The 24965-nt window shown below is 41.8% G+C and overlaps 1 protein-coding gene across 8 annotated transcripts in view; it reads left to right on the forward strand.

Moving 5' to 3' along the window:
* Nucleotides 1–22837, forward strand: part of THRB (thyroid hormone receptor beta) — a 161173-nt gene extending 138336 nt beyond the window's left edge. For 7 of the 8 annotated variants that reach the window (XM_040589805.1, XM_040589806.1, XM_040589807.1 and 4 more), the window contains 6 exons: nt 1743–1843; nt 5623–5770; nt 7555–7760; nt 10923–11069; nt 15540–15798; nt 17267–22837. In XM_040589805.1, coding sequence (XP_040445739.1) covers nt 1743–1843; nt 5623–5770; nt 7555–7760; nt 10923–11069; nt 15540–15798; nt 17267–17508 — 1103 coding nt within the window. In that variant the 3' untranslated portion in view covers nt 17509–22837. The remainder of the gene's footprint in view (nt 1–1742; nt 1844–5622; nt 5771–7554; nt 7761–10922; nt 11070–15539; nt 15799–17266) is intronic. The other variant, XM_040589804.1, reaches the window with a different exon arrangement.
* The last annotated feature ends 2128 nt before the right edge of the window (nt 22838–24965 follow it).

Below are 24965 nucleotides of genomic sequence, written 5' to 3' on the forward strand. Positions count from 1 at the left end.
TGGGTCCCAACCAGGTGGAAAGCACTTCTCATTGAAGTACTTGGGGGTTCCTGGTGGTCAGCAAGTTGAACATGAGCCAGCAGTGTGTCCTTGAGGCAAGGAAGATCAATGGCATCCTGGGCTGCATTAGGAAGATCATCACCGGCAGGTTGAGGGAGGGGATACTTCCCCTCCACTCAGCTCTGGTGAAACAGCTGTAGTGTTGGGTCCAGTTCTGGGCTCCCCAGAGAGACGTGGACATACTGGAGAGAGCCCAGAAAAGGGCCACAAAGATGATGAGGGGACTGTAGCATCTGTTCTATGAGGAGAGACCTGGAGAGCTGGGAATGCTCAGCCTGGAGCAGAGAAGGCTGAAGTATGTGTGTGGAGTCTTATCAATGTGTATAAATACCTGATCCCCCATCAAGTAGAAGACGGAGCCAGACTCTTCTGAGTGGTGCCCAGTGACAGGACAGGAGGCAATGAACACAAATAGAAATACAGGGAATTCTTCCTGAAGACAGTAAAATAATCTTCACTATGAGGGTGACCAAGCACTTGCACAGGTTGCCCAGGAGGGTTGTGGAGTCTCCATCCTTTGAGATTCTCAAAAAACGTCTGGACATGGTCCTGGCCAGTTGGCTTTATGTGACTCTGCTCGAGCAGGGGTGTTGGACCAGACGACCTCCAGAGATGCTTTACAACCTCAGCCATTCTGGGATTCGGTGAAATATTTGCTACACTTCGGTAATCTTACGTGGTTACGCAAATAGCTGCACTTTCCTCTCTCCCCTCAAAGTGAATCTGAGATCTCTGTGTTACGTATTTACAGAGAGATTTTTCAGAAGGAAGAGTTATGTACCATAACCTCATTAATTATGAGTCACAGGAACACTCATTTTGAAAGTTTGTATTTTTTCCTCTGTTTAAAAGTTCTCTTTAGTTTAGAATTGCCTTTTGGTTACCATCAGAATGGTTTTGGTTTTTTGCTCAAATGGAAAATATGTTTATGTTATCAAAACAACTATCATTGTGGGAAAAGAACTAAGCATTTCTGATGTTTTTCATAGCAGTAATATTTCATTTAACTTGTTGGGTGTCTGGTAGACCACTTCAGAAGAGAAAAATGTCATTCTAACGCACGCACGTACTCACACTCACATATTTGAATGCCCGTGTATTTTACCCTAAATTCAGGCTATATTAAATATTGCTGCAGAGCACACCCAGGTCAGGTATGATCAATGCACCTTGGGATGTCTGTTGCTGGTACATCTCTAACCACACCTGTGGAGCAGTTTTGAAACAAAGGATCTCTCAGTAAATATTTCTTACTACCAAGTCTCGTGAGTCACCCTGCAACCTGGGACCTCATCTTCGGTGTCCAAGTATACCAGGGGTTTTGTGAAACAGAAAAGAGATATATATTGTATGTCTTGTTTCATTTTTTCACGTCAAAGCTTTTGAGGTAAAAATAAATAGATTTATTTTTCTGATATAGTATATCACTCAAGAGAGAGAAGTCATGTTCCAACTTCTCCCTCTTGGCCAATAGATGCTGAAGTAGTCTGAAAAGTAGAAGTTACCGTAGACTATGGTTAAATAAGTCTGTAACAGTGTGATCTTTTTATTTAGGAAATTCAGTGAGTTCAGAAACATGGGGCTGGTAGACAAGATCTATAGTGGATTTAAATATAATATTTTTATACCAAATGTATCATTTCATATTGAATTTACATGCCACATGCTCTTTTTCTTTACAGGGTATATACCCAGTTACTTAGACAAGGATGAGCTATGTGTAGTATGTGGGGACAAAGCTACTGGATATCATTATCGCTGCATCACTTGCGAAGGTTGCAAGGTAAATGGCACGGTGGGAAAGTGGGAATCAGAAATAGCTGTCCAGCTCCTCCATTATACAGATTTCCTGAACTGTGCTGTCAAATAAAACAAAGACAGATTAGAAGCGTATAAGAACATCCAGTACTGATGATAAGCTGTAACTGGCTATGCTGCTGCTTTTCATATGCATAAGGAATATAGTTGATTTTTGCAGTGTTTGCTTCTGAAAAACGAATGAGAAATTTAGATTTTTGTTGTTGCTGTTTAACTGTTAGCTTTCACTATTTCCATTTTTTAATGTTCCTTTGGTCATGTTTCTGAGATTCTGCCTATGGCCGTTAAGAGTCTGTAGTGATTAACCATGTTCCAGTGCCTCTCATCGTTACTGTGAAGAAGTAGAAATCAAAATCCCTTCCACATGCTCATACAACAGTAACATCCATCACTTTGGGAAGCACTGACACCCAGTTAAAACAGTTTCAAGAAGATTTTGACTTCTTTAACTTAAGCATATTGAAATGTGCTTTCAGCCCTAAATTGCATCTACAAAGCTACATGCAAAATTAAAAAAGAGATTGCTTTGGGCAAGTAAATAAAAAAAATTGAGTAACACAATCAGGCACATCTTACATGATTTCACTGCCATAAATTTGCCTGAATAGCTTGAGATCCTGTAAGAAAGCTATTCTTTCCTGCAGAAAATAAAAAATAATTGTTTTTCTAAACAAATGGGACCACACATGTCATGGACTAGTTTCATGGGACTAAGCCACAGAAGTCGTATTCTGTTCATCCACAAAGTCTGGAATATTTGGATTCGAGATTTTGGGTTTGGATTGGCTTTAGAGCCCGACATCACAGAAGGTCTTTTGTTGAAGTAGTTCCTTCAGTTGTACAGCATTGCCCTGAGTTACATTTATGAAATGCACAAAGGCCTGAATATCCTATGTATAGCAGATTATTCATGGTAATATTCATAACAGATTTATACAAATACATACATAATGTGTATTAAAAATTATTTGTATCTGAAAAAAACTGTGGAACTAAACAAGTGATTCCCGTACGCATCCCATATACCAGATGATATCAATACATAAAATGTAAGAGTATGACTTAATTCAGATATAATGAGAAGTAAGCAACACAGTGGCATTATGAAATACCTTTTGCTCCAAGCTCTCTCACTAGCTTTCCTACTAAGATTTTTGTTACTCCAACTGAAGTATTTCTTTTTATGCCTACCAGCTATTTTGGAGATAGAGCATAGAAAATCTACTTTTATCTTCAGACACAGTTCTTCTATCTCATTTTATCTTCAGATACAGTTCTTTGGTAAAATTTAAAATAATGCTTATGTGCACAAGGAACTAAGCTAAAAATTTGCAAAAGGTAATTAATTTCTTCTGCTTACAGTTGGCTTACAAAGAGACCATTTTGTTTTGATTTGATTTGTTGTTCTTCTTGCAAATGTATTCATTCTACAAGATGGGGGTTTTTGTGTGGACAGTTTCAAGCCATACTTTGGAGGATCTGGGTGCACACTTGAAGTTGTATGATTTATCAGCAAAGTTATATGTAGTCAGTTCTCAATGAATTTGACATTTACTAGTTGCTTCCCTTCAAAAGAACTTTAATTTTGTAACAGCATTAATCAGGAGTGACAGCCAAAAATTTGCTTTGGCAAGTGCTTTCATGAACAAAGCATCCTCACACATGATTTCTGAGGAGTAAATTGTAAAGACTTTAAACATAAACCAGCAGTGAGTTCTGGCATCACAAAATATTTCTCCAGACTGTACCCTTTGCATCTATTGCCCTATAGGTGCATAGTAAAGGAATTTAGGAAAAGAGTAGTTGTCTTGCAATAAAATACGCTTTCTTTTATTGGAGAAAATAACACTTCTGTGATAAAGTGTTTAGACAAATACAGAGAGCAGCTTCCTTATCACATTGTATCTAGAGATGATCAAAGAGCTTTTTGTAAAAGGTTTCTGAGAAGTGCAAAGGAATAGGAAGGTGAAATGCGCTTGTCCCAACACAAGTGATGGAGAGCTTTGCCATTGTAAAGCTAGAGCGATGTTAAGTGACATGCAAGGTTTGGAAAACAGAAGTTCAGTACCACTTCCTCAGATTCATCAGAGATTTTTCCATATTTTCTGGAACTAGAGATACCCTGTGGCCCTGGTTGTCCAGAGCCAGCTTTGACCTTCAAGGAGGAGACGGGCAGGTCCTGTCTTGAGGAATTCATCACAGATTTGAGACTGGATCCAAATCCAGTTGTTGGATGGATGAGAGTTTGAGACCTGATCCAAACATAATGACATCTTGCCTGTGATTTCTTGAATTTGGGCTCAACCCAGTAGGTTCCAGTCTTGCAAAGGCTCACACACAGGCTTTATGCAACTCAGTTTGATTTCAGGTCTTAACCGTTACTAAGGAAGAAAGACTTATAGTCTTAGCTCGAGCTGGATCTTGTAAGATAAAACTCCAATGAGGACAAGGCTCTTTATTGTCTTCACTGGAGGTAGGAGCTCAAGCTGAAGTACAGACTTATCTGTACATCTTAGTTCAACAGTCTGTGTTAAAAGAAATTACACACTGCTGTAAGATTTCACCAGGTGTTATTTAACATGATTAAAAAACAGACCTTTTGCCTAGTGAAGTGAAGAAACTATTCATTAGATAAAATTCCAGCTGGAGAGGCTGTTCATAAGGTAAAATCTCACTTTAATTTTGCCGTTGTTTTCACTGAAACCAAAACCATTCTCAGTGGCCTTAGTCAGACAGGACCAGGGTCCCAGTGTGTTCTCTGTGTCAAGGTGGTCCTAAGCTGCATTGCTGGGTGTAGATGGTCTCAAATGATGGTGAAACTTGAAATTAAAGTGAAGCCTAAATTTCTTGCTTTACAGCCTATCTTGTCTGTATCTTGCAGTCTTGGGAAGTTTGTCCAGCTCTTGAAGAAGTCAGTGAGAAAACTCATATTGAAATTAGTAGCAGAATTAGGTCTGTAATGTTCAGAGATAAGTTGTATCTGATTTCTTTACCTAAGGCCAGAGTCTATGAGGTGTATAAATCAGTGAATTCAGTGGAGCTACATTAGCTCATGAGCTTGGGATCTGTTTCAATTGACAATAGAGATCAGTATTATGATGGATGGATGGATAGATGGATAGAATGAATGGATTTATATGGAGACAGTGTTATCGGTGATGTTTTTTTTTAATACAGAGGTAAATCTGTGGTAAATACAAATCAAATCCTTTTCTCAGAAATATAGATAATTTAAAAATTATGAATCCATTATTTAGAACCAAACTCAAAGATTGTGTAAATTGTGTTTGCAAAATTCTTAGTCTTGCCCAGATTTGGCTGGTTGGTTGGTTATTTGGCTTTGATGGGCAGAAAGGAGTAGAACTGTTCTTAATCCTTTCGTAGCACACACGCACAACAATTCTTACTATTTGCGGAAGTCAAACAAAACAAAAACGTAACAGACAGAAACATAAGACTTCAAGACATGTAGACAGTTTTCTTCCCTCAAGACAGAATTACTTATGCCTTTACTTACCTAAGATGTCTGGTTTTAATTTGTAGGGAGGAAATGTTTCATGAAACTCAGAAGAGAAATGTCATACACTATGAAACTGGTTCCTTCGTTTCCTCTTTGAGAGTTTCATGGAATGACGTTTGTTATCTTGCAGACATAGTTACATTTCTACCAAACCAAAGTGGCTCCCAATCTGAAAAAATTGCACAATGCTAATGCTTTCCAATGTATTTATTTATTGCACTTAGGGTTTTTTTAGAAGAACCATTCAGAAAAACCTCCATCCAACCTATTCCTGTAAATATGAAGGAAAATGTGTGATAGACAAAGTAACAAGAAATCAGTGCCAGGAATGTCGCTTCAAAAAATGTATCTTTGTTGGCATGGCAACAGATTGTAAGTATATTTTCCTGGTTTTCTTTCTTTTTTCTTTTTTTTTTAAAACATGTGTGTTTGCTTACAGTGTGTTGATTAGTGAAGACTGTTAAAGTAGAGCAGAACTGCTAGCACTTTATTGTTTTTAATAACTTACACCAGAGAATTATGCTCACTGCATCAAACCACTTTCATAGGGCTGTAATTTTTTATCATTCACCAGATTGCACCTTCTCCTGGCCTTAGCAGGCTGAATAGCACTAGAAATGTTCAGTCTTCGGAGGAGAGGAGGGAGAAAGGCATCTAGATGGACACTTTGCTTGAGAAAACAAAATCTTGTTTAGAAAATTCTGGAGGATGTGAAATTGAATGTCGTTGTATGAGTCATCCTGCAGTTGTTTGTTTTATTTTTAGCCCTGAAGAAGTTATCTACTGCAAAGAATGCGACTCTCATTCTAAAGAACTAGAAAATATGGCTGTAAGATTAACTCTTAGGGGTCATCTTTTCCTGCCATTGCGCAGGGATTTACACCAATAACTTCAATTAATGAAAATGGGAGGAAGTCACATAAACCCCTCTGTGCATTAATGTTAATGATTGTTGCTGGTGTAATCCTCTGCAGAAGAACTGACAGGAAAACAGGCCCAATAAACAATGGAAGAATACTCTAATAGTATTTTTCATTGTTAATGTAATGGACAGCAGTGTCTTCTGTCTAGAGGGAAATGGAAGAAATGACACAACTTCATTTTAGCCAGGTAGACCTTCAGGAGTGGGGCTGGATAACCCTAGGTCACCGGTTTGCATCCAGCCCAGTCTGATGCAGCAGGCAGTGGTGAGCATCAGCCAGGCAGTGGCTCTACAGAGAAGTTCCTCTGAGCCTGGTGGTGACCAGAAGGTGCCATTGCCATAAATCTGCCGTGGCCTGTGTGGGCTGCGCTTGCATATGCACCGAAGGAGCTGTCACTGAGCGTGGCAGACGGGCCAGCTGTCCCCTGCCTCAAGAAGGGTTTCTCCCACCTTTGAGTTAAAAGGTGCGAACAGAAGCACGTAAGCAGGGGGTTTGTTGCTCCTGCCTGCCTGCCACCAGTTGTGGATCAGAATGGTCCTCCTCTGCTAAAGCAGGCCAGTCTGTTTAAATGGCATATTCATGTTTGCATGGAAAATGGCCTAAAACTTTCCATGGTGGTCAGAGATGCACGGCCCTAGGGCCTGGCATCACTGGAAGTAGCAGGGTTCTAGGGGGATGCTGTGGAACGGCACCATTTTAGGGCTTAAGGAAGGAGCCAAAGGCAGATTGTTTCCGATCATATCATGCAACAGGTAGTCGAGCCTCCTGTGAGTAAGTACTCCCACTTCCTTAATCAACATTACCTTCTGCTGGTTTACAAGAACACATTCTACACAATTCAGAGCACCAAGAGTGCTGATAATACTTTAAAGAAGACAAAAGCGCATCTTTCCCAACATGGATTACTCCAAGTCTATTGTAGGAGCACTTTGTCCAAGTCCTCACACAGCTTTTACATATTAGTTTTATTAGTGGAGTAAGCCGCTGAAGGCAGTGGCAGCATACAAAGTGTCACCAGAAGGGTAAGTCGTTCTTTGCAATCCAGGCTTCTGAGAGGTGAAGTTTGGAGGGAGAAGTAAGAGAACTGTGTCACCTGTGGGTCTTACCAAAGTACCTGTTTACTGATTAGCTAAGGTGTTTGTAATCAATTAGTACCTCAGGCACTCAAAAGACCAGGTTTCAGACAGCCTTAAGAGCTTCCTGCCATTTTTGTATGTTTTTTTCCCCTGCTAGTGGTGTTGGATGACAGCAAGCGGTTGGCAAAGAGGAAGCTGATAGAAGAAAATCGAGAGAAGAGACGTCGGGAAGAGCTGCAGAAAACCATTGGGCACAAACCAGAGCCAACAGATGAGGAATGGGAGCTCATCAAAATTGTTACTGAAGCACATGTGGCCACCAATGCACAAGGAAGCCACTGGAAGCAGAAGAGGAAATTTCTGGTAAGGGCTGTAGCCTTTTACGCTGCTCTCGGAGCCAGGTTCCTTTCTTTCTTCTGAACATTGCCACCCCAAAGTGGATATGTCTGCCAGTGTATGAAAATGGATGATTTTTATAGTTACTACGTGCTTATTCTTGCCTGAAGCTCAGTGTTTGATCAGACCATGTATTTCAAGAGATAAACAGCATGTTGCTAAGTTAAGGCTTACCCAGCTGGATACTTTTAATGCGCTATGATAAGAAAAAGTAGCAAAAGTGTTTCACTTCTGATTAACAGCAGTAGCAGTCTCTAAGCATACCAAATCTTTTTATATATATTATGTCTAGGGATAGTTGTCTTTATTAGGGACTAGCATAAAACATACTGTAAGTGTTAAAACAATGTAAGTTTTAGGTGAAAGCTGATATTTTTAATTAGTAACTCATGGGGTTTGCTTCCTTGTTCCAAAGTGAACACATTAATTACAATGAATTTAGCAAAGAAAAATTACTTTCAGTGAAAGCAGGATGATACATAGACTTATAGCATTGCAATTGCAGACCACAAGACAGCGTAAGCTTTCAGTCTGTAACTAAGGATTGGAAAATAAATGGTGATTTGTGATGCTCAGCCTTAGAAGAGGATTTAGTTGATTTTTTTAAATTGATTTTTAAAGGAAAGAAGTGCAGAATGCAAAATGCTTCTACAGCACAACAGAGGGATTGTAGACTGCATTTCAGGAATACACAGGGGTCTTTAACAGTTTGTGTATACCTAACCAGATAGAGAATGCTCATTTTTTGCAGGCCTAGGCTCCTGCTGCTTAATTCACCGTGGGAATCCCAACCTACTGTTAAATTGCTAAGAGACATTATATATTCAAACCAGCTTTTATGTCCCTTTTATGACATTCTGATAATTTCAGTGGCACTGTCTACATTTCTGTATGAATGGCTGCATATTCGTAGTAGCATGCCGTCAGGAAAGCACAGCCAGTGATCACTGGGAAGAAGCAACAGAGCACTTTCCAGTGGTGCTGCACGGTGAGGTTTGCAGCAGTAGTTTTAGCAGATCAAGAAGCAGCTGCAATAGTGTGTTTTGTTGCTTAGACAGGATCGCTGTTCTTTGGGTATTGCCTGGTTTGGCTTAAAGCATGGGGAGCTTGAGGTCTGCGCTGGGAATGAGTACAGTAGGCCACATAAAATGTGATTGTTGAGGGTCTTCAGGCTCTGGAGACAGGCACAGTGGTGGGGGAACCTCCAGCAAAAACATAACCAAGGGCATGAGGTTATGTAATGAGTGGGCTACTGGGAAAATGGCGGGGTGGGACAGAGGCAGGGGTGGCAGCTGTAACGGGCAGTTCAGAAACCAGCTGTGGCTTCCACAACTGGTTCCTAGGCCAGATCAAACTGCCGTTGGCACAGCCCTTGCTGCAGGGCCTCCTGCTTATTTGCAGAGCTAACATGCTGAAGCCCAGTGGTTTCAAGGCAAGCATAGGAAGCTCACTGACACCTCGCAGTGAGCACAGAAGGGGTAGTCCAGGATGGCGTGCCAGCCCCAGGTGGAGGGCTTTGAAAGCCCTGCCACAAGCTGTTGAAGAGCCAGAGGAACTGATCGCACACCCCAGGAGCTGTGGGTTGGTCCTTAGGCAGCTGAAGCTGGTTCTTCAGCAGCGGGACCTCCTTTGAGGTCTGGACTTCTTTTCCTATTGAAAAGTTGAGTTAGGTAGCAAGGGCTCTCCAGTTGCATTCCCTTCTGGAGTGTCATAGCTTTAGGTAGTGATCCTGACTTCCCTTTCCCAAGAAAGTGCTGTGTTCTTTCTTTTTCCCCCTAACAATGTTATGTGTGGTTTTAAGCATTTGGTCTTCTTGCTTGGAAGTGATGAAGGTTGTTTATCATGAGCACACAGACAATGTGGTTTAGTTTCCCAAGTTTCAGGGAGGGAGGGAGCCTAGAACTGGGATTATTTGGGTTTTTTAGTAGGAACTGTCCGATAATTGAGCCCAGTCCTCTTCATTGTTACTTTACAATTGGTGCTTGCTTTATTCACACATTGCAGAGTTTTTTCTTGAAAGAAGTTAAGATTTGGATTCAGATAGGTGACAGCTGTGGAAGGATCCTTTACAATGGGTTGCTTAAACAAAAATGCTGAGCACAAGGTTTTATTATAGACAGCACCTCCCCTGTTTTAAGTGCACTTATATAAATGTATTGAATTCCATCAGTCGTAAAGGCCTTCTTCTCTGGGTTTGATCCAGTTTTTTACTCTAATGTAAATGAAATGGAACCTCTGCATGGTGGCTGGCAGGTCTATTACAACCTCAAAGCCACACTTCGTGAATGGAACAGCTTTGATATGCCTGTTTTTAAAATACATGGTAACATTGACAAGCTGTCATAAAAATCACATGAACAAACTGAAGTGCAGTTGGAGAAAAAAACCACTCATCACGGATTCTGCTTGAAACTATTTTGTTCTATATTCCTGTTGAAATCCTCAATATACCTCTTTTTTTTTTTCATTTTGGGGAAGCCTTGAGCTGAAGTCGTGATTTTCAACCAATATTTTACCCAGACAAGTTCAGATTTTAGTCACTTTATCCAGATTAGCTTTGTCTTAACCCATTCTTAGTCATCAGTTGTTCTAGCCTAGTTTTGGAAACAGGCCTTGGCAGTTGCCTGGAGCTCTGTGATACCAGGCAATCTGTTCTGGGGAGGATTTCAGAACTTCAAGTAGGTGAACGAGCCCAATTCTGCAAAGCTTTCAGCATTTTCTTGGTGAAAAGTCACCTCACCTCCCTTCACTTTCAGAAAAACCTGAGAGTTCTCAGCACCTGTAAGAAACAAGAACACGCCTATATTTTAAAACAAAAAATGTGTACACTACACACACAAAATACTCAGATACAAGCACAATGAAGAAACTGCATGCGCACAAAAATGCCCACACAAGATGGGTTGTGGCATGCCAGTCACCCATTTCTCTGTGCACTCGCCTCTTTTAGAAATGCCTTATACAAACAAATAAATTCATGTTTTGTGGTATAATGGGCATTATTTATAAAGTGAATAGTGTTATTTTTTTTAGCACGTCTTCTGTTGCCAAGCAGGACTTTAATTTAGAGTATAAAATGCTTGCTCTAAGATAGATTGCTCCTTTAAATATCTTTGTTTATATCCTTAGCCGGAAGATATTGGGCAGGCACCAATAGTTAATGCCCCAGAAGGTGGGAAAGTGGATTTAGAAGCCTTCAGCCAGTTTACAAAAATTATCACACCAGCGATTACCAGAGTGGTGGATTTTGCCAAAAAGTTGCCTATGTTTTGTGAGGTAAGAAGACTTCCTTGCACTCCTCATTTATATGCCTGTTGTTAACAACTATTCAAAATATTCCTGGCATGGAACTAAAAAATTCACTATGTTTAAACCCAGAAAAATTAAAGGGACCCAAAGCTAATAGGACTAAAATCTTCTTGATTTTTATGAGATTTCTTTTTTCCTGGGATTCCTGAAATAGTGATTTTGTTCATCGAGAGGTTGTCATGGTTCATTAGGGACTCGAATGTGTCTTTAGAGGTGGCCAAAGCAAATGAACAAAAAGAGACTGTCTGGAAGCATCTTTGATACATTTAATCAGATCTTCCAGAACACAGTTCCCCTCTGTGCTTTCTGGCTCCTGGGCAGGTACAGTATTGTGGAAATGGGTCTACACAGTAACAAAGTCTTCAAATTCAGGAAAGTATCCCTGTCCAGGAGTGGCACTTGCCTCATTGTGTTCCTTAAGCATGCTCTTCCTAAATGGGGGAGTTGGGTATAAAAGAGTCTGTAAAAATACTGGATTGTCATTCCAGGTAGATACTCAGATGTTAAATATCAGTAAATATTGACTCAGATAGACTTGGTTGCACATGAGGAATATAGAGGCCCTAGGCTCATCTCATTTACACCGAGGTATCGTTTTTACTGAAGGACCAGATGCAATGGCTGACAGGATTTTTTTCCTGACTTAAAAAAAAAAAATGTTATCAGAACTACAGCCTGAAATAGTATTTCAGGCTTAGCAATCTTAATATTTTAAGATATTAGTTTTAAGTCTTGTGAGTCACTTAGGATCCACAACCATGGGAGTTTTAACGTGGAAATATCCCAGATCCAGTCATGGAAGGATGCTTGCCTGCTCACCCACACTGCAGAGCAACACTTTACTCTGCTGTTGAAATGCCAAGTCAATAACATTCAAAATGGGAATGACCGTGGTCAATGAGTTCTTGGGACTCCCTAACTCAGGAACAGTGTTTCCTCCTAATAGCTAAACATAAGTCAGGAAGGACATTGAAGGCAGCTGTAGCATTTTACTCTTCTGTATGTGGCAGCTTTTCTTTAAGGTCGGTCAAGGAGAGAGCTTTTTATGTCCTCTGGCACCTACAGAACAAGAAAAGGTAAATATCAATAGTTGACATAGTGTAAATAGCTCTCCCTGGCTAACCTCAGCATTGGCTCCATCAGGCAAGAAAGTATGGAATAGTGGCCGAGCATGAAGATTTCAAAATACAAGGAATGTGTCCATAGATCAAGAGGCCCTTGCAGCATTCTGTGTCTGAGGGAATGTGTCTCCTCTGATTTGGCATTTGTTGGTGGGAAGTTGCAGTGACATACCAAGGTAGTCTTTTAATTTAGAAGGTTTTGCCAGTCACACACAGACTGCAGTGCCCATCTGACATCTCCTACCCCTCCTGGCTACTGTGGGCCCACTTGTGTCAGAACCGGGCAGGAAGCATGGATGGAGAAGTCAAGGCGTCATTAGGCACAACCTCTGCAGGTTATGCAGCTCAGCTAGGACAGGCTTTGTTTACAGCCGAGCCACCGTGTAAACCTGACACTCCTGACAGCAAGATCTGATGGCAGAGTGAGGGACAGCTCCTCATGAACACAAAGGAATAGGACAGCTGTCCTCAGAGTTGTCATGTAGCTCCTGCTGTAACATAAAGAAAATGACAAATGTTTGCTCCTTTTTGAAGGGGCACTGTCTTGTTAACTTTGTTTCAGTTACGGTTTTTAACCCGTATCTTTTTCTTAGAAGCAATGCTGTGTGAGCTGTGGATCTGTTTATGAGAAAAAGCCCCCCGTTCTCCCGTAGGACCTGCAGAACATTACCTCAGTGCTTAATTCCACAGAGGCATAGGCTGAGAGTGTAGTAAATCCCGGTGGAGGAGGGGCATGGCAAGGAACATCCATAGCCACTGACATATTCGTGGCTACTTTTCCTTCTTTTTCTCTTCTTTGGACACATGCGCAAGCCAGCAAAGCACTGTGCGTACCCAGCTTAGTTTGTGTGCATCCATTGGCCCGTGCCTCAAAGAAAGAATCTAATCCCAGGGTGATCGAAGTATAAAGAAAACTTCATTTACTTCTCAGAATTTCTGCTGTTGTTTCCTTCTTGTATTTCCTTCTGCATAGAAGATGAAGACTGAGAAGCATTTAATCAGTTTGATGTCAGTTTCTAAGTGTCACCGGCATCAGTGGTTTCATGCTGGGTGAAGCTATGCAAATACCTTTTTGGGTAGCTCAGCTCAGCTCACTTCCATGGTGATGCATTACATGTGTGCTGGCTGCCAGTCTGTCCTGCGGAGGTGAGCATCTCAAGTTTCTGCCTTTTGGCTTTTCCCCCAGCAGAGCGAGAAGGAAAGGACATGTGGCAGTTAATCAGGCACATTTGTTAACCCCACTCCTGGAAGGTGCCTCTGGTGGCAGCGCTCAACCGATGAGTATAGGCAGCACTGAACTCTGCATAACTGGGAGCAGAACTGATGTACAAGACCCCTGTCTTTGGTAACTGCTGCTGCTGGCAGATAAGACCTGAGGCTTGGCATTGGTGAAACAGATGTCCCATGTACCCTTCAGAATTGGGAAGGAGGATGAAGGATGGGCATAGGCAGATCACCACTACCATGAAGAAATTTTAAGAAGGTTCAAGTAGGAAGAAGAACTCTCATTGGTTTAATGGCTCACTAATAAAACAGCTGAAGTGTCACAGTGTCTTCCCTACTGTTACCTGTCTGATTCTTTTCCACCATTCTTCCCTCTTCTTAGTGTTTTTTTCCTTCATGTCTCTTTTCTTATCCCTTCTCCCTTCCTTTTTCTTTTGTGTCCCTCTCCCTTTCCTTTTCCCTCTCCTTTTCCTTCTTCTTTCTCTGGTCTGTCCCCACTTCAGTCTCAGCAGCCAAAGAGTGGTGTTGTCACTGGGTAGCAAGACTGCCACTGTGGCTGTGCAACCTTCTCCATGCTACTGCTGAGTGTGATCCACAGAGAAAGTGATTTGCCCTGAACTGGATGAGTCACTTTTCTTGTGTATCAAACGCTTCACACCTGAAGTTGGCATTGCTAGAAAAATAGCTGCATGATTCAACTCCTTTTTCTGACTGTGGCTGGCTTTGTGCTTAAAACTTTTCTCTAACAGGGAACTGCTTTCCACTTGCATTAGCTAACTGTCTGGCATCCACTCTGCATTATTTTAAACCAAATCAATGTACTTGCTTTGCGAGTACACAGTTGTCACATAAACCTTTAGTTAGTGGGTTTTTTTTTTTCATTTTGAATTGCAAATCGGGTAAATATAAGAACTCTACATGAATCAGAAATGGATAGATTTATGCCTCTTTTAAAGCCAAGTAGAAATGAGTTGCTTTTTCATATATGTGACCTTTGCTGTTCATTTAGTGACAGTCTTAAAATAGTCTTGGTGGGTTTTGCTATAACTGAATTACCTGTGAAAACATAAAGACTTGCTTTATGGAATGCATTCTCCTAACATAGAAGCATCCTAGTTATACTTTCTAAATACAGAACCTCCACCAATTCAGGCAGCTTAGCTTTTTTAATATCACGGAAAAGACATGTCTAGCCTCACACCCTGAAGACCATGGCTTATGCACCAGCATAAAAGCTAGAGCTATATCATAGATTTTCTGTCTGTCCAGCAGTAACATAGGGAGTCTAGGGAGATCAGCCTTACTAAGTTCTGCGTTGTTTAAATGGACAGTGAGCGTTAAGAGTACAGTAAGTTTCGGCCCTTTTATTTAAAAAGCAGTCCACACTTAACAGGCCCTCCCAAACGTCTGTTTTTTCCTCTGGTCAGGTAAGAAATAAGCCTGGCTGGTAGTGAGTTTAACCAGGATGGATGAGGTCTGTACCAGCCCCAATTGTAGTTTACTGTATTATGCTAAGTTGTAAACTGAGGGAGCTCAAGAGTAGAAAAGAGAAGGGTAAACAGCTGAGAACCGTGACCACGTTAGCCGTCTCGCATCCACTCATGATGGGAGACAAAACCAACGGCGTATGCTGCCACCAACCTGGCACCTGGTAGGTCTGCTTCACCCTTCACACTTTCTGAAATGTTCTGCAAACGGAAAGCTACATTCTTAAGATTTATTGGACTTAATTTTATAATGCTCCCACAATCTGAGCTGTCCCACAGAGAGCAGCACTTCTGCAAGTGCATCTGAGTCAGCCTGGCTTGCTTTGAGTATCTTGCCCAGGACCGTTTGCCTAGAGCTGTCATCACTAGATTTCCTAAGGGGGTGTGGGGATGTTAATCTGCTGGCAGTGTCTGAAGGCAGGAATGCAAGTTTTGGAGGTTTGTGCGGTGCAGTCAATCGGCAGCATGTTTGAGGGTAGCTGTACTATGTGAGGTAGTGTCCTGGGGTGTGAACTGTGACTTCATGCTCATGGATTTATTTTAGTTGTAAAACCAACTCAGTTTGAAAAACATATCTTTTTCTTTACTGTTTATAATTTCTGCAGCTGCCATGTGAAGACCAGATCATCCTTCTGAAAGGCTGCTGTATGGAGATAATGTCCCTCCGAGCAGCAGTTCGCTATGACCCTGAGAGTGAGACTCTAACACTAAATGGGGAGATGGCGGTGACAAGGGGCCAGCTAAAAAATGGGGGTCTTGGCGTAGTGTCTGATGCCATTTTTGACCTGGGCATGTCTCTTTCTTCATTTAACCTGGATGACACCGAGGTTGCCCTTCTTCAGGCTGTTCTGCTCATGTCATCAGGTGAGAACAGAAGTATGTTGAGACCCCAACCATTTGGAAACTCTTTAGTCTTTGTCACAAGCCTCTTTTAAAAAGAAATAGGATATGTTAGATCTTGTAGTGCTGACTAGAGTAATGTGGGAGCAATTTTCTCTGAAAATCCTGATGCAGCTTAGAATTAGTTTGGTAAGCATTAGGAAAGAAATTCAGGGTATTCAGAGACACGGGCATAAACGTGGCTTTGGTAACATACCTTGGTCAGTTTAGTGCTTAGGGAGGAGGCAGGGATGATCATGAGAAAGAAATTAGAACTGGTTCTGAGCCGATTTGCCTTGCATGAAATCTGGCAATTTAGCAACAGCTGTCCTTACAGTAAGTTCCCTCTTCCCCTCGGTACTGTGGTGCACTGGGCAGTTCATACACATTTCCATCAGTCTCATAGGCTTACCTTGACCTGCCATCTGGTTTTCCTACTTAACAGCACCGCTGCTGGCTGATGGGCATTTGAGAGCTGTGCTGTTTCCCCACACTGGGACCATTTGCAACTCGTCTCTTGGTGGCATGATACAGAAGCAGCACAGACCGTTTCGTGTGATTTCCAAAGAGTTTCTAACCTTCTCAAATCAAGTGTGTTTTAAAATATGCTCCCACTGACTGTGCCAGCCCAAAGAGGAAATTCCATTCTTGGGCAGTGGCAGATTTAGCAAGATTTTGTTTTAAGACCACTTTGAAGACTGGGCACTGAGTAACAGTACACAGACAGTGATTTACAAGCATTAACTGCATCTGAGACAGAAAGGTTTCCACATTAATCGCAACACGGCACTTGACCTTCCTAATCAGAACATTTTTATTTCGGTTTTTGTTCCCTACAAAATGATACGTGAGTAGGGGTTTCAGAAGGCAATTCAGAGGACCTGCTTTCCCAGAAGTGTCTCCTGAAGGGTGACTTACAAAAGGAGCTTTTCCAGTGCCCATCTGGGTGCCGGTTGAGACACTTGGCCAAACTTTTGGCGTATGCTGTTCCTTGGTGCCCTGTAACAGTTTCCTTTGCAGCTCACCTATGGATCAACGCTTGATCAAAGCATTGGTCAGACCACAGAGAAACAGATAGGAAAGAACTGTAATTTAGATACTTGACAAGGATTTTTTTTTAGTTCTTCATTAGTTGTTTTACAGAAGGTTGTAGGTAGAAACTTTAGCTGAGATCAGGGACCTGTTGCTCTAATCACTGTAAGGAAACACTTTCCAAACAGTTATATTCTAAATGGGCAAAGCAGACAAAAGATGAAGAAAGGATTATCTCCTTGTTTTAACAGGGATAGTACTGATAAGTGAGGTGTCCAGGGTCAAAGAAGTTGTTTGTGGCAGATGTCCTTGGTCTCCCTCCTTTTTTTCCTAACAACAGTATCATCCTGTCTTTCCTGATTTATGGTCAGGAATTTGTTAATTAAGTAATAACTATAATTCTGCTTCTTTGTATCTACAGATCGCCCAGGCCTTGTTTGTGTTGAGAGGATAGAAAAGTGTCAAGAGGGTTTCCTCCTGGCATTCGAACACTACATTAATTACAGAAAACACCATGTTGCACACTTTTGGCCAAAACTGCTGATGAAAGTGACAGACCTGCGAATGATCGGCGCCTGCCATGCCAGCCGCTTCCTGCACATGAAGGTGGAGTGCCCCACAGAACTCTTCCCTCCGTTGTTCCTGGAAGTGTTTGAGGATTAGAGAGACCAGAGCGGTTCTCCGCACCCCCGTCGCACTACTGGCTGTCATTTCATCCCGTTGCCCGGCTCTTCTCACCTCTGTTTGTTCTTCTTTCGTGCTCTTCTGTTTCTTGAGGTGGGGTTGGGTTTTTGTTAGGGTTTTCTTTTGGGGTTGCTGGGGGGCAGTTGTGTGTACACATGGATGAAAACATCCCTTTAATGCGGGTACTTGTGACTATTGCAATTTGTTCTTCAGTCCTTTGATGTGAATGCTTTGACAGCTTAACAGTGAAAATAGAAACAGGCCAATCTCATTCACCAGCACTTGCATGGTCACCAGCTCACACACATCATTGCTTGGAAAATACGGGAGAGAAATTGAAGTGGCAGAAAATAAATTGGCCTCCAAATTGAAACGGCTGTTGTTAATTTGACCCTGGCAATTTTGTTTAGTCTTTTACCTCAATTTGCAGGGCACAAGTGACCGATTCATGAGATGAAATTTCTAGTCTTCATGGTTGTTTCTATTGTAACAATCACCATTATGATCTAGGATCTTCATCATCACCATGATCCCATCATTATCTGAGGATTGTTCAGGCAGATGCAGTTGAACAGTTTAACTGTGCCCCATAAATCAAGTACTTAAAATAATGCAGAGTGTTAGAAGGGATTGACTCTTTTCTTTTTTTTCCATGTGTATAAGAAATTAAGATACTTCAGTTTTTACTACATTTGAACTCCACGTAACTTCACTGGAAGGTAAGGAGGGGAATTTGATCCTCTGAGGTGCTTTTCCTCGGAGTGGAGAGGTCTGCTTTTTCTGAGGTGTGTGGAGAATTTGTCACTCTGAGGGAGAAGGCTCCTGTCAGGATAGCAGGCTTTCCTCCCAAGTTATTCAGGGATATGAATGCTTACAGAATGATGAAAAGGAGAACGAAACATACAGGGTGACCTTCAGATGGGACGGAAACCAACCGTGTTATTTATGACACTCGAGACTGTACAGCTTTATCCCAGTAATACAAACAGTGTTGCTTGGCAGTAATCTTTTGGGGGTTATATATATATATATAAAGTTTATATGCACGTATATATATAATTTTATATATATATAATTACAACTCTTCAGCAGATGTCTTAAACATATTTCCATATTTTTCTCGTCTCACTCTCCTCTCACCCTCTCCTGTGCGTGTGTGCATTTATATGTGTTGATCAGCTAGGTTCTCCCTCCTTGGTGTCTGTATGTGTTTTGTTTGGCTAGATTCTCTCTTGATTCCTTTAATTTATTTCAACTAACTGCACTAGCAGGAACCGAACTGAGCAATGACAGGATGTCCTGCTGCCGAAATCTGCAAGCCAGTACTCACAGTCCTGGAATGTTTGGAGGCCGGTGATGAGGGCATTATAGGTAGAGGTTCCTCTCTGTCATCCATCTCCATTCAGGGGTGTTGTCCCTGGATTTTATAAACTTGGTATTAAACCATTCCCTTAATTTGTATGATACATCAAAGGCATCCTTCTGTTCTTCCTGGGAACCAGAGACTTAGTTCACATATTTGCACTTCTTCATACCCCACGTTCTTTCGTGTTGTGCATTCATTTGTACTGGTTTCTTTCTCTGCTATTTATTGATATATTTGCCTGGCAAGTCAGTGGGCATTGTTATGGTGGATGTGTTGACTTTCAAAGCTCATGGCCTATATCTAGTCCCGTACAGTAGGTGTTTACCCCCTCATGAAAACACGATACTCAGGAAAATGTATCTTGTAGGTGGAACACAGTATGTGTGTGTCAGGGGTTAAATTCTTTCCAGCCCTCTTCCCCTACATCATTAAAGCATGTGGAGTGCTATTGGCTATGTTTTCAGGGAATCTTGTTCTTATTCTTTGATACCATATGCACCTCTGATGAGTTGTGAGCAGCGATGTTATCACTTAAGGGTTTGTACCCGTAGTTTTGTGAGAACGCAAAACACAACGGGTTGTTTAGGGGTTTTTTGCAGGTAGCAAGGAAGGCAGACTATTGGAAATTCGTTCTTATATGTTTGCTGAAGTTGAAGAACCTCTGTTTTGGGCTGTGTTTCTTCCATCTTGAAGCATATGTGTTAACAACATCAGTCTATCCAGATTCCTTGTGGAGCACTGTGTCTTAGGGATGAGTTAGAAATTTTCTAGCTTTTGGGGCTAGATAATGTGATGAACTCACATGCACTCATGCAGAATCTCAGATGAGCAGCATCCATAGTCAGTAAAGAGTGCTAGATACCTGATTTGGGGGTGGCTTGGTAGAGAGCTGGTAGCATATAGGGAAAGCAAAAAACCAGCTGATCTGTTACGTGCATCTATACCCACAGTGGCTTGCAAAGAAAAAGAGCATGTCTTTTGGAGTTCTGTTCTGCCACGGATCTGAGCCAGCAGTTCCCCCTGAAGCCCGTGCAAGTATCTCACCTGTTTGCTAAATCTAAGCTTGAATTAGCATACAAGCTTTTCGCTATGATGCAGATGACCCAGGAGAAAAAATGCCACATTTCTCCTAGTAGTATTCACAATGATCTCACTACAAGGTCCGTAATAATTCATGTATTTTTCAGGGCTTCAGTTCCTGGAGTTGTGCTGCTGCTTGAGAGGTTCCGTCTGTCATTAAGGTCAACAATTCTTATTCTTTGGGCTATGAGGAAAATCAGTAGCCTAAGTGTTCATTATTTAGATGGGAAGTCACTGTGCAACAGTGACTTAGCTCGTAATTATTGGGACACTCGTAGCTGGCTTTTGAACACTTGGGATTGTCAAGACTGCATAAATCAAAAAGTAAATAAAGATCAGAAGTTAGAAAAAGATGTGAGAGTTACTGGATTAACTTGGGGAAGCAGCAAGAGATAAAGAACTTGAAACAACCTGGACAGAACTGCAGTTTGAATCAGTGCTGAGAATTAATGCTTTGTACACTGGCTGCTTTAAAAATCTTTGCTCATACAGGATCTTGTTCCCCAAGGTCTACCATGGCAACTTACAACATTCTGTAACAGCTTGCATAATAAATAGATGTAAGCCGCATTTAGGCATCTGAGCTAATGGCCTGGCTTACCAAGATGCTGATGCAGTTTGGAGTTGGGCTTAATCAGGGTTCAGAAAATCAGGCCTCCTTCCTTAGGTGATTGCAGGTGCACTGAAGTGCCTAAAATCAGGCAACCAACTTTTGACAGGTTTGGCAGTACTCTAAGCAGAAAGGACACACTTTCCGAGCTTTTTAGATTAAGTTGGAGTCTGGCACTGATCAACAGGGCAGGATTAGTGGTATTCCTCAATTGAAAACTAAGGCCAAGCTCCAGATGTACTGGCATCTAATGGCCTCTGATCTCCTATCAGTCTTACTTTGTGTGACTTCATTTACTCCCTCAGTACAACTCCTGCTTTATGTGATCATGAGAGCACAACTAGATCACATGAGGATGCTCTTGCAGACTCTTACCAATGGATACTGACCTTGGTTCTGCAAAGACATTCTTGCTTTTAACTATCAGTGATCTCAAGCCATTGTAGGATTGAGCTGCTGGGTTGACCATCTGAGCGGCAGACATCAGGACTGCAGCCAGCAGCCTTTGTAGTAGCTGGCCTTCTGTGTGAAATAGTAAACGTGCACTTCGGAGTCTCATTTCTGATGGTGCCACATAACTCTCACGTTTGCTCTGTGGTTTGTGTCGTTCTACGTGGAAGATTCTTCCTGTCAAACCTGATTGTCACCATTCGTGGTTTTGCCCTGAGTAACACGTGCATTTAGATACTCATTTCATGTGTAATCTCAGTTAAGTTATGATATTTATAATTACATATATAGTGTGTGATAATGATTTTTGTTTACATTCTGCCAAAATGTAGATGTTAGAGTTAGACCTCCAAGGTCCGAAATCATCCTTGAGCAGACTGCTTGCTTCTTCAGAGGTAGGCATCAGAAAGAGGAAAAAACTGTCCAGAAAGACCATTTATGTCCGAAATCTGCCAAGACAGGGCTGTTGATCACAAGCAGAGCATGTCATCGCTAGTGATGTATTTTTATGCTATGGAACTCTAACCTGTATGTGTCATATTGACTTCTTGCTGCATGAATCATAAATTATAAAAATCAATCTTACGGTTTTGAGATGTAGCCAGCATTCCTAAGGCTAAACCTTTTTCATTGACAGAATCAAAATCCACAACCAAGGAACGTATTCCTCTCACTGTGAGAGAATTGAAGGTGTTCAACATTTATCTTTCCACAAAGGAAGAGGTGACAGGACCTTTTAATGTGTCTTGTTATTGTGATCATCTGGAAATGATTGCCAGACGTTTCCTTTTGATACAGCAATGAAGTGATCCGTATTTAAATTTTATAGAGACGATTTTATTCTAGTGTGATAGAGATTTATTTTCCACTTAAAGACTCAAAACGGTGTGAGCACATTTTTTTTACTATGGTATATTTTTGCTTTAAAATTAAAAACAAAAAAAAAGGTTTGGCCTTATCACAAAGTTTTAGTATAGGTGTTAGCAAATGCAAACAGTATGCATTATTTGTGTGTATCCACATTGACTGATGTCGCCTTCAAAAAGCAATATTGTGCAGGTAATAAGTTGTTTGTGACTGTCCATTGCACAGTTTACCTTCTTTAAAAGCTAACCTTGTTTATGCACAAGACAATCAAATGTAAATCTGCATCGGCACCCGGATGTAGATTAAATTTATGTAAATTACTGAGCACAATGTAAAACATTAAAAGACACTTTATTTAATTACACATTTAATGTTGGTAAAGATAGTATCAGGGCATGAACTAGCTGACATACTGTAATTTCTTTTTCTCTTTTCCTACTTCCTTAGCACTCTTCAGTTTTAGTTTGCTCATAAATACATCAAATTAGTCATTCATAATTTTTTTTGAAGAGAAGGGTGGTTTGGATTGTTTATTTGTTTTTATGATGTTGGTTGGGAGGACTTCTTTGTCTATGTGGTTTGTGGGGTTTGCTTATTCTGTTTATTTTTTTTATATCAGTTTCATGCCCTGAGGGTAAGGCAAACATTACACCATACAGTAAAAAACAAAGTACCTTGGATGATGTATTTTTTTGCAAACAGTGTTAAGAGTTATGCTAGATTGGTAATATTTTTTCAGCCTAAAATATATTAAAAAAAAATCTGTGATCACAAATGTTTTAAACTATCTAAAGAGAAAATTTGTATATTTGGGGGAAGAAAATAATTTTTACATAGCTTTTGTATGCAGATATTAAAATGTAATTATGAATATAGTGGGCATAGATAACTGTGTAAGCTTGAATTCTAAAAAAGAAAAAGCTTATAACTGAAAAGCGGTTCTGGTGTATCAGTCTTTTTGTTGCGGGCTGTTTTGTCAGCTTTGTCGCACGCTTCCAAGCCACTGGAATGGGAAAAATAGGACACAGAGGACAAGTTGTATCACCTCTAACCTGTTTCTACTCTTCTGCATCCCTTTCATTGCCTACCTCATATCTTATCTCCTCTCCTCCCCTCCCTTGGGCACCCAGCCAAAGGTTTTCACTTCTCCACTGTTCACATTACCCAAACTGAATTCACTCCAGTGAACTGACAGTTATGTCTCACTCGATTACTTTTTTTAAGGGAATGCCCTTTCTGTCCTTCTCCATTCCCAGTCTAGACAGGGATGGTGTCACAGGAGCAATAGACTTCCCATCTCTTCACACTTTCCATGCCTTGGTCGCCTACCTGTTGGAGAAGGTCTCCTCTTTCAGATGTTATCTCTGTTCTGATATTCCTTTGCAGTTTTGATTTCTCCTCCAATTCTTTGATTCCCCGCAGGAAGAAAGGCAAGACCCAGTGCCTGGACCCAGAAGCGTTTCCTGGGCTGCCCCAGGTGGCAGACCTGCGAAGGCTGTTGCTTCACGGTGCTCTCCGCAGGCATCCACTGGCTGGCTGCCCGCTGCTGTCCCTGGTCCCCTTCCACGTGAGGTGCTGGGAGCCTTCCAGTGGGTGCTGAGCTCCCTGGCCCCCCTCTGCCTGGCGGCCGTGGGAGCGCCTCCCCCACGCCAGGCTCGGTGTCCCGGGGCAGCGCCGTGCCGGCACCTCGAGGCTTTGTTCCCACTGTTGCCCGTGGGAGCAGGGCCTGCCCTCAAAGGCAGAAAGGCCATCTGAGGAGCCCGAGGGAACGCGTGAAATCCACGCTCTGCCTCAGATCCAAGCCCTCGGAGCACTTCAGCTCCGGCACCTGAGTGCGGAAGCCTTGCCAAGGCCTCGCTGGGGTGCACCGAGCCAGCCGTGACGTGGGCTGCTCAGCCCCTCCAGGACCAGCTCCGCGGCGGGGAACTGATTTGCTGCAGAACAACTTGTTCATGCAACGTGAAGAAATAATTCTGCTACCACAGACCCCGGGGCATTGGCTGTGACATTTTCGGGCTCCCTTTGTAGGGGTGAAGTCTGCATTTATCAAAAAGTAGCGTGAGGTCTGTGGAGAGGAGCAGTGTTCTGGCAGCAACATATATTTGCTTCAGTGTGCACTTACCACAGCAGAGAAGGACATAAAAGATGATCATCTCTCCCCTCTAAGCACGGGCACTGCCAGGAGGAGTGTGTCCTCAGTCTGTTGTGAGCTGCCTGATGCATCCTGGGCTTGTTGTTGAACATCTTGGCTGCAGTTCATCCTTCCTCTTAGGAACAGTAGGTGAAGGGTTTCTCTCCTTGAAAACTGAGCCGTGTCTGAAGGATTTTCTCAGTGGGAACTTAGGAGTCTTAACATTAAACAGCCGTGTGTCTTCCGGTCATATGTTCTGTGGGATATTTCCAATAGCCTCAATGGTTTCAAAATGAAGCATGTTCATAGTAAAAGTGACTGCAGACACCACCTTTGAAACAAGTAAAGGATAAGAACAAAAGTCTCTCCACTCTGTTTATCATATTGCAGTTCTCCAGATTGGATCACAGAGCATCCTTCTGTCCTCTCCTACCTCTCGTGTCTGGGGGGAGCACTGACCTTGCAGGTACTGACTGATGTGAGCTGCCTTGGTAGGCACAAAGACAGATGTGCCAGAAAACCCTTTTGCCAGGATCAAGGAGCAGTTTTCAAGAAGAATTTAAAAAGATAAGGAAGCCCCTTTGAATCAATTGTGAGAGCTTTGAGATTCTGAGGTCAAGGAATACTGAGAGACTTGGGATCTCCGAGTCAGAGGTCCTAAAGGGAATAAAAAAAGGCTCCTAGGTTATCCTGACCTTGTGGTGCTTAGAAAATCACAGACTTGGGGAAGTGGTAGAAGTTCTGTACCCTGCTGAGCAGAACCAGGGTGGCCTTCTACAGTGAAAATAAGGTAATCTACAGTGGATTGTGTTTGGAAAACACAATGTAAAAAAGTAGAAAAGGACATCAGCATATCAAAAGCAAAACCAGAAACGAGTCAATTCCAAAATGCCACTGAAATTTGAATTTCCAAGAGGCTAACTGCGTGGGTA

This window comes from Falco naumanni, chromosome 4, assembly GCF_017639655.2.
Source record: "Falco naumanni isolate bFalNau1 chromosome 4, bFalNau1.pat, whole genome shotgun sequence".
Taxonomy (NCBI): domain Eukaryota; kingdom Metazoa; phylum Chordata; class Aves; order Falconiformes; family Falconidae; genus Falco; species Falco naumanni.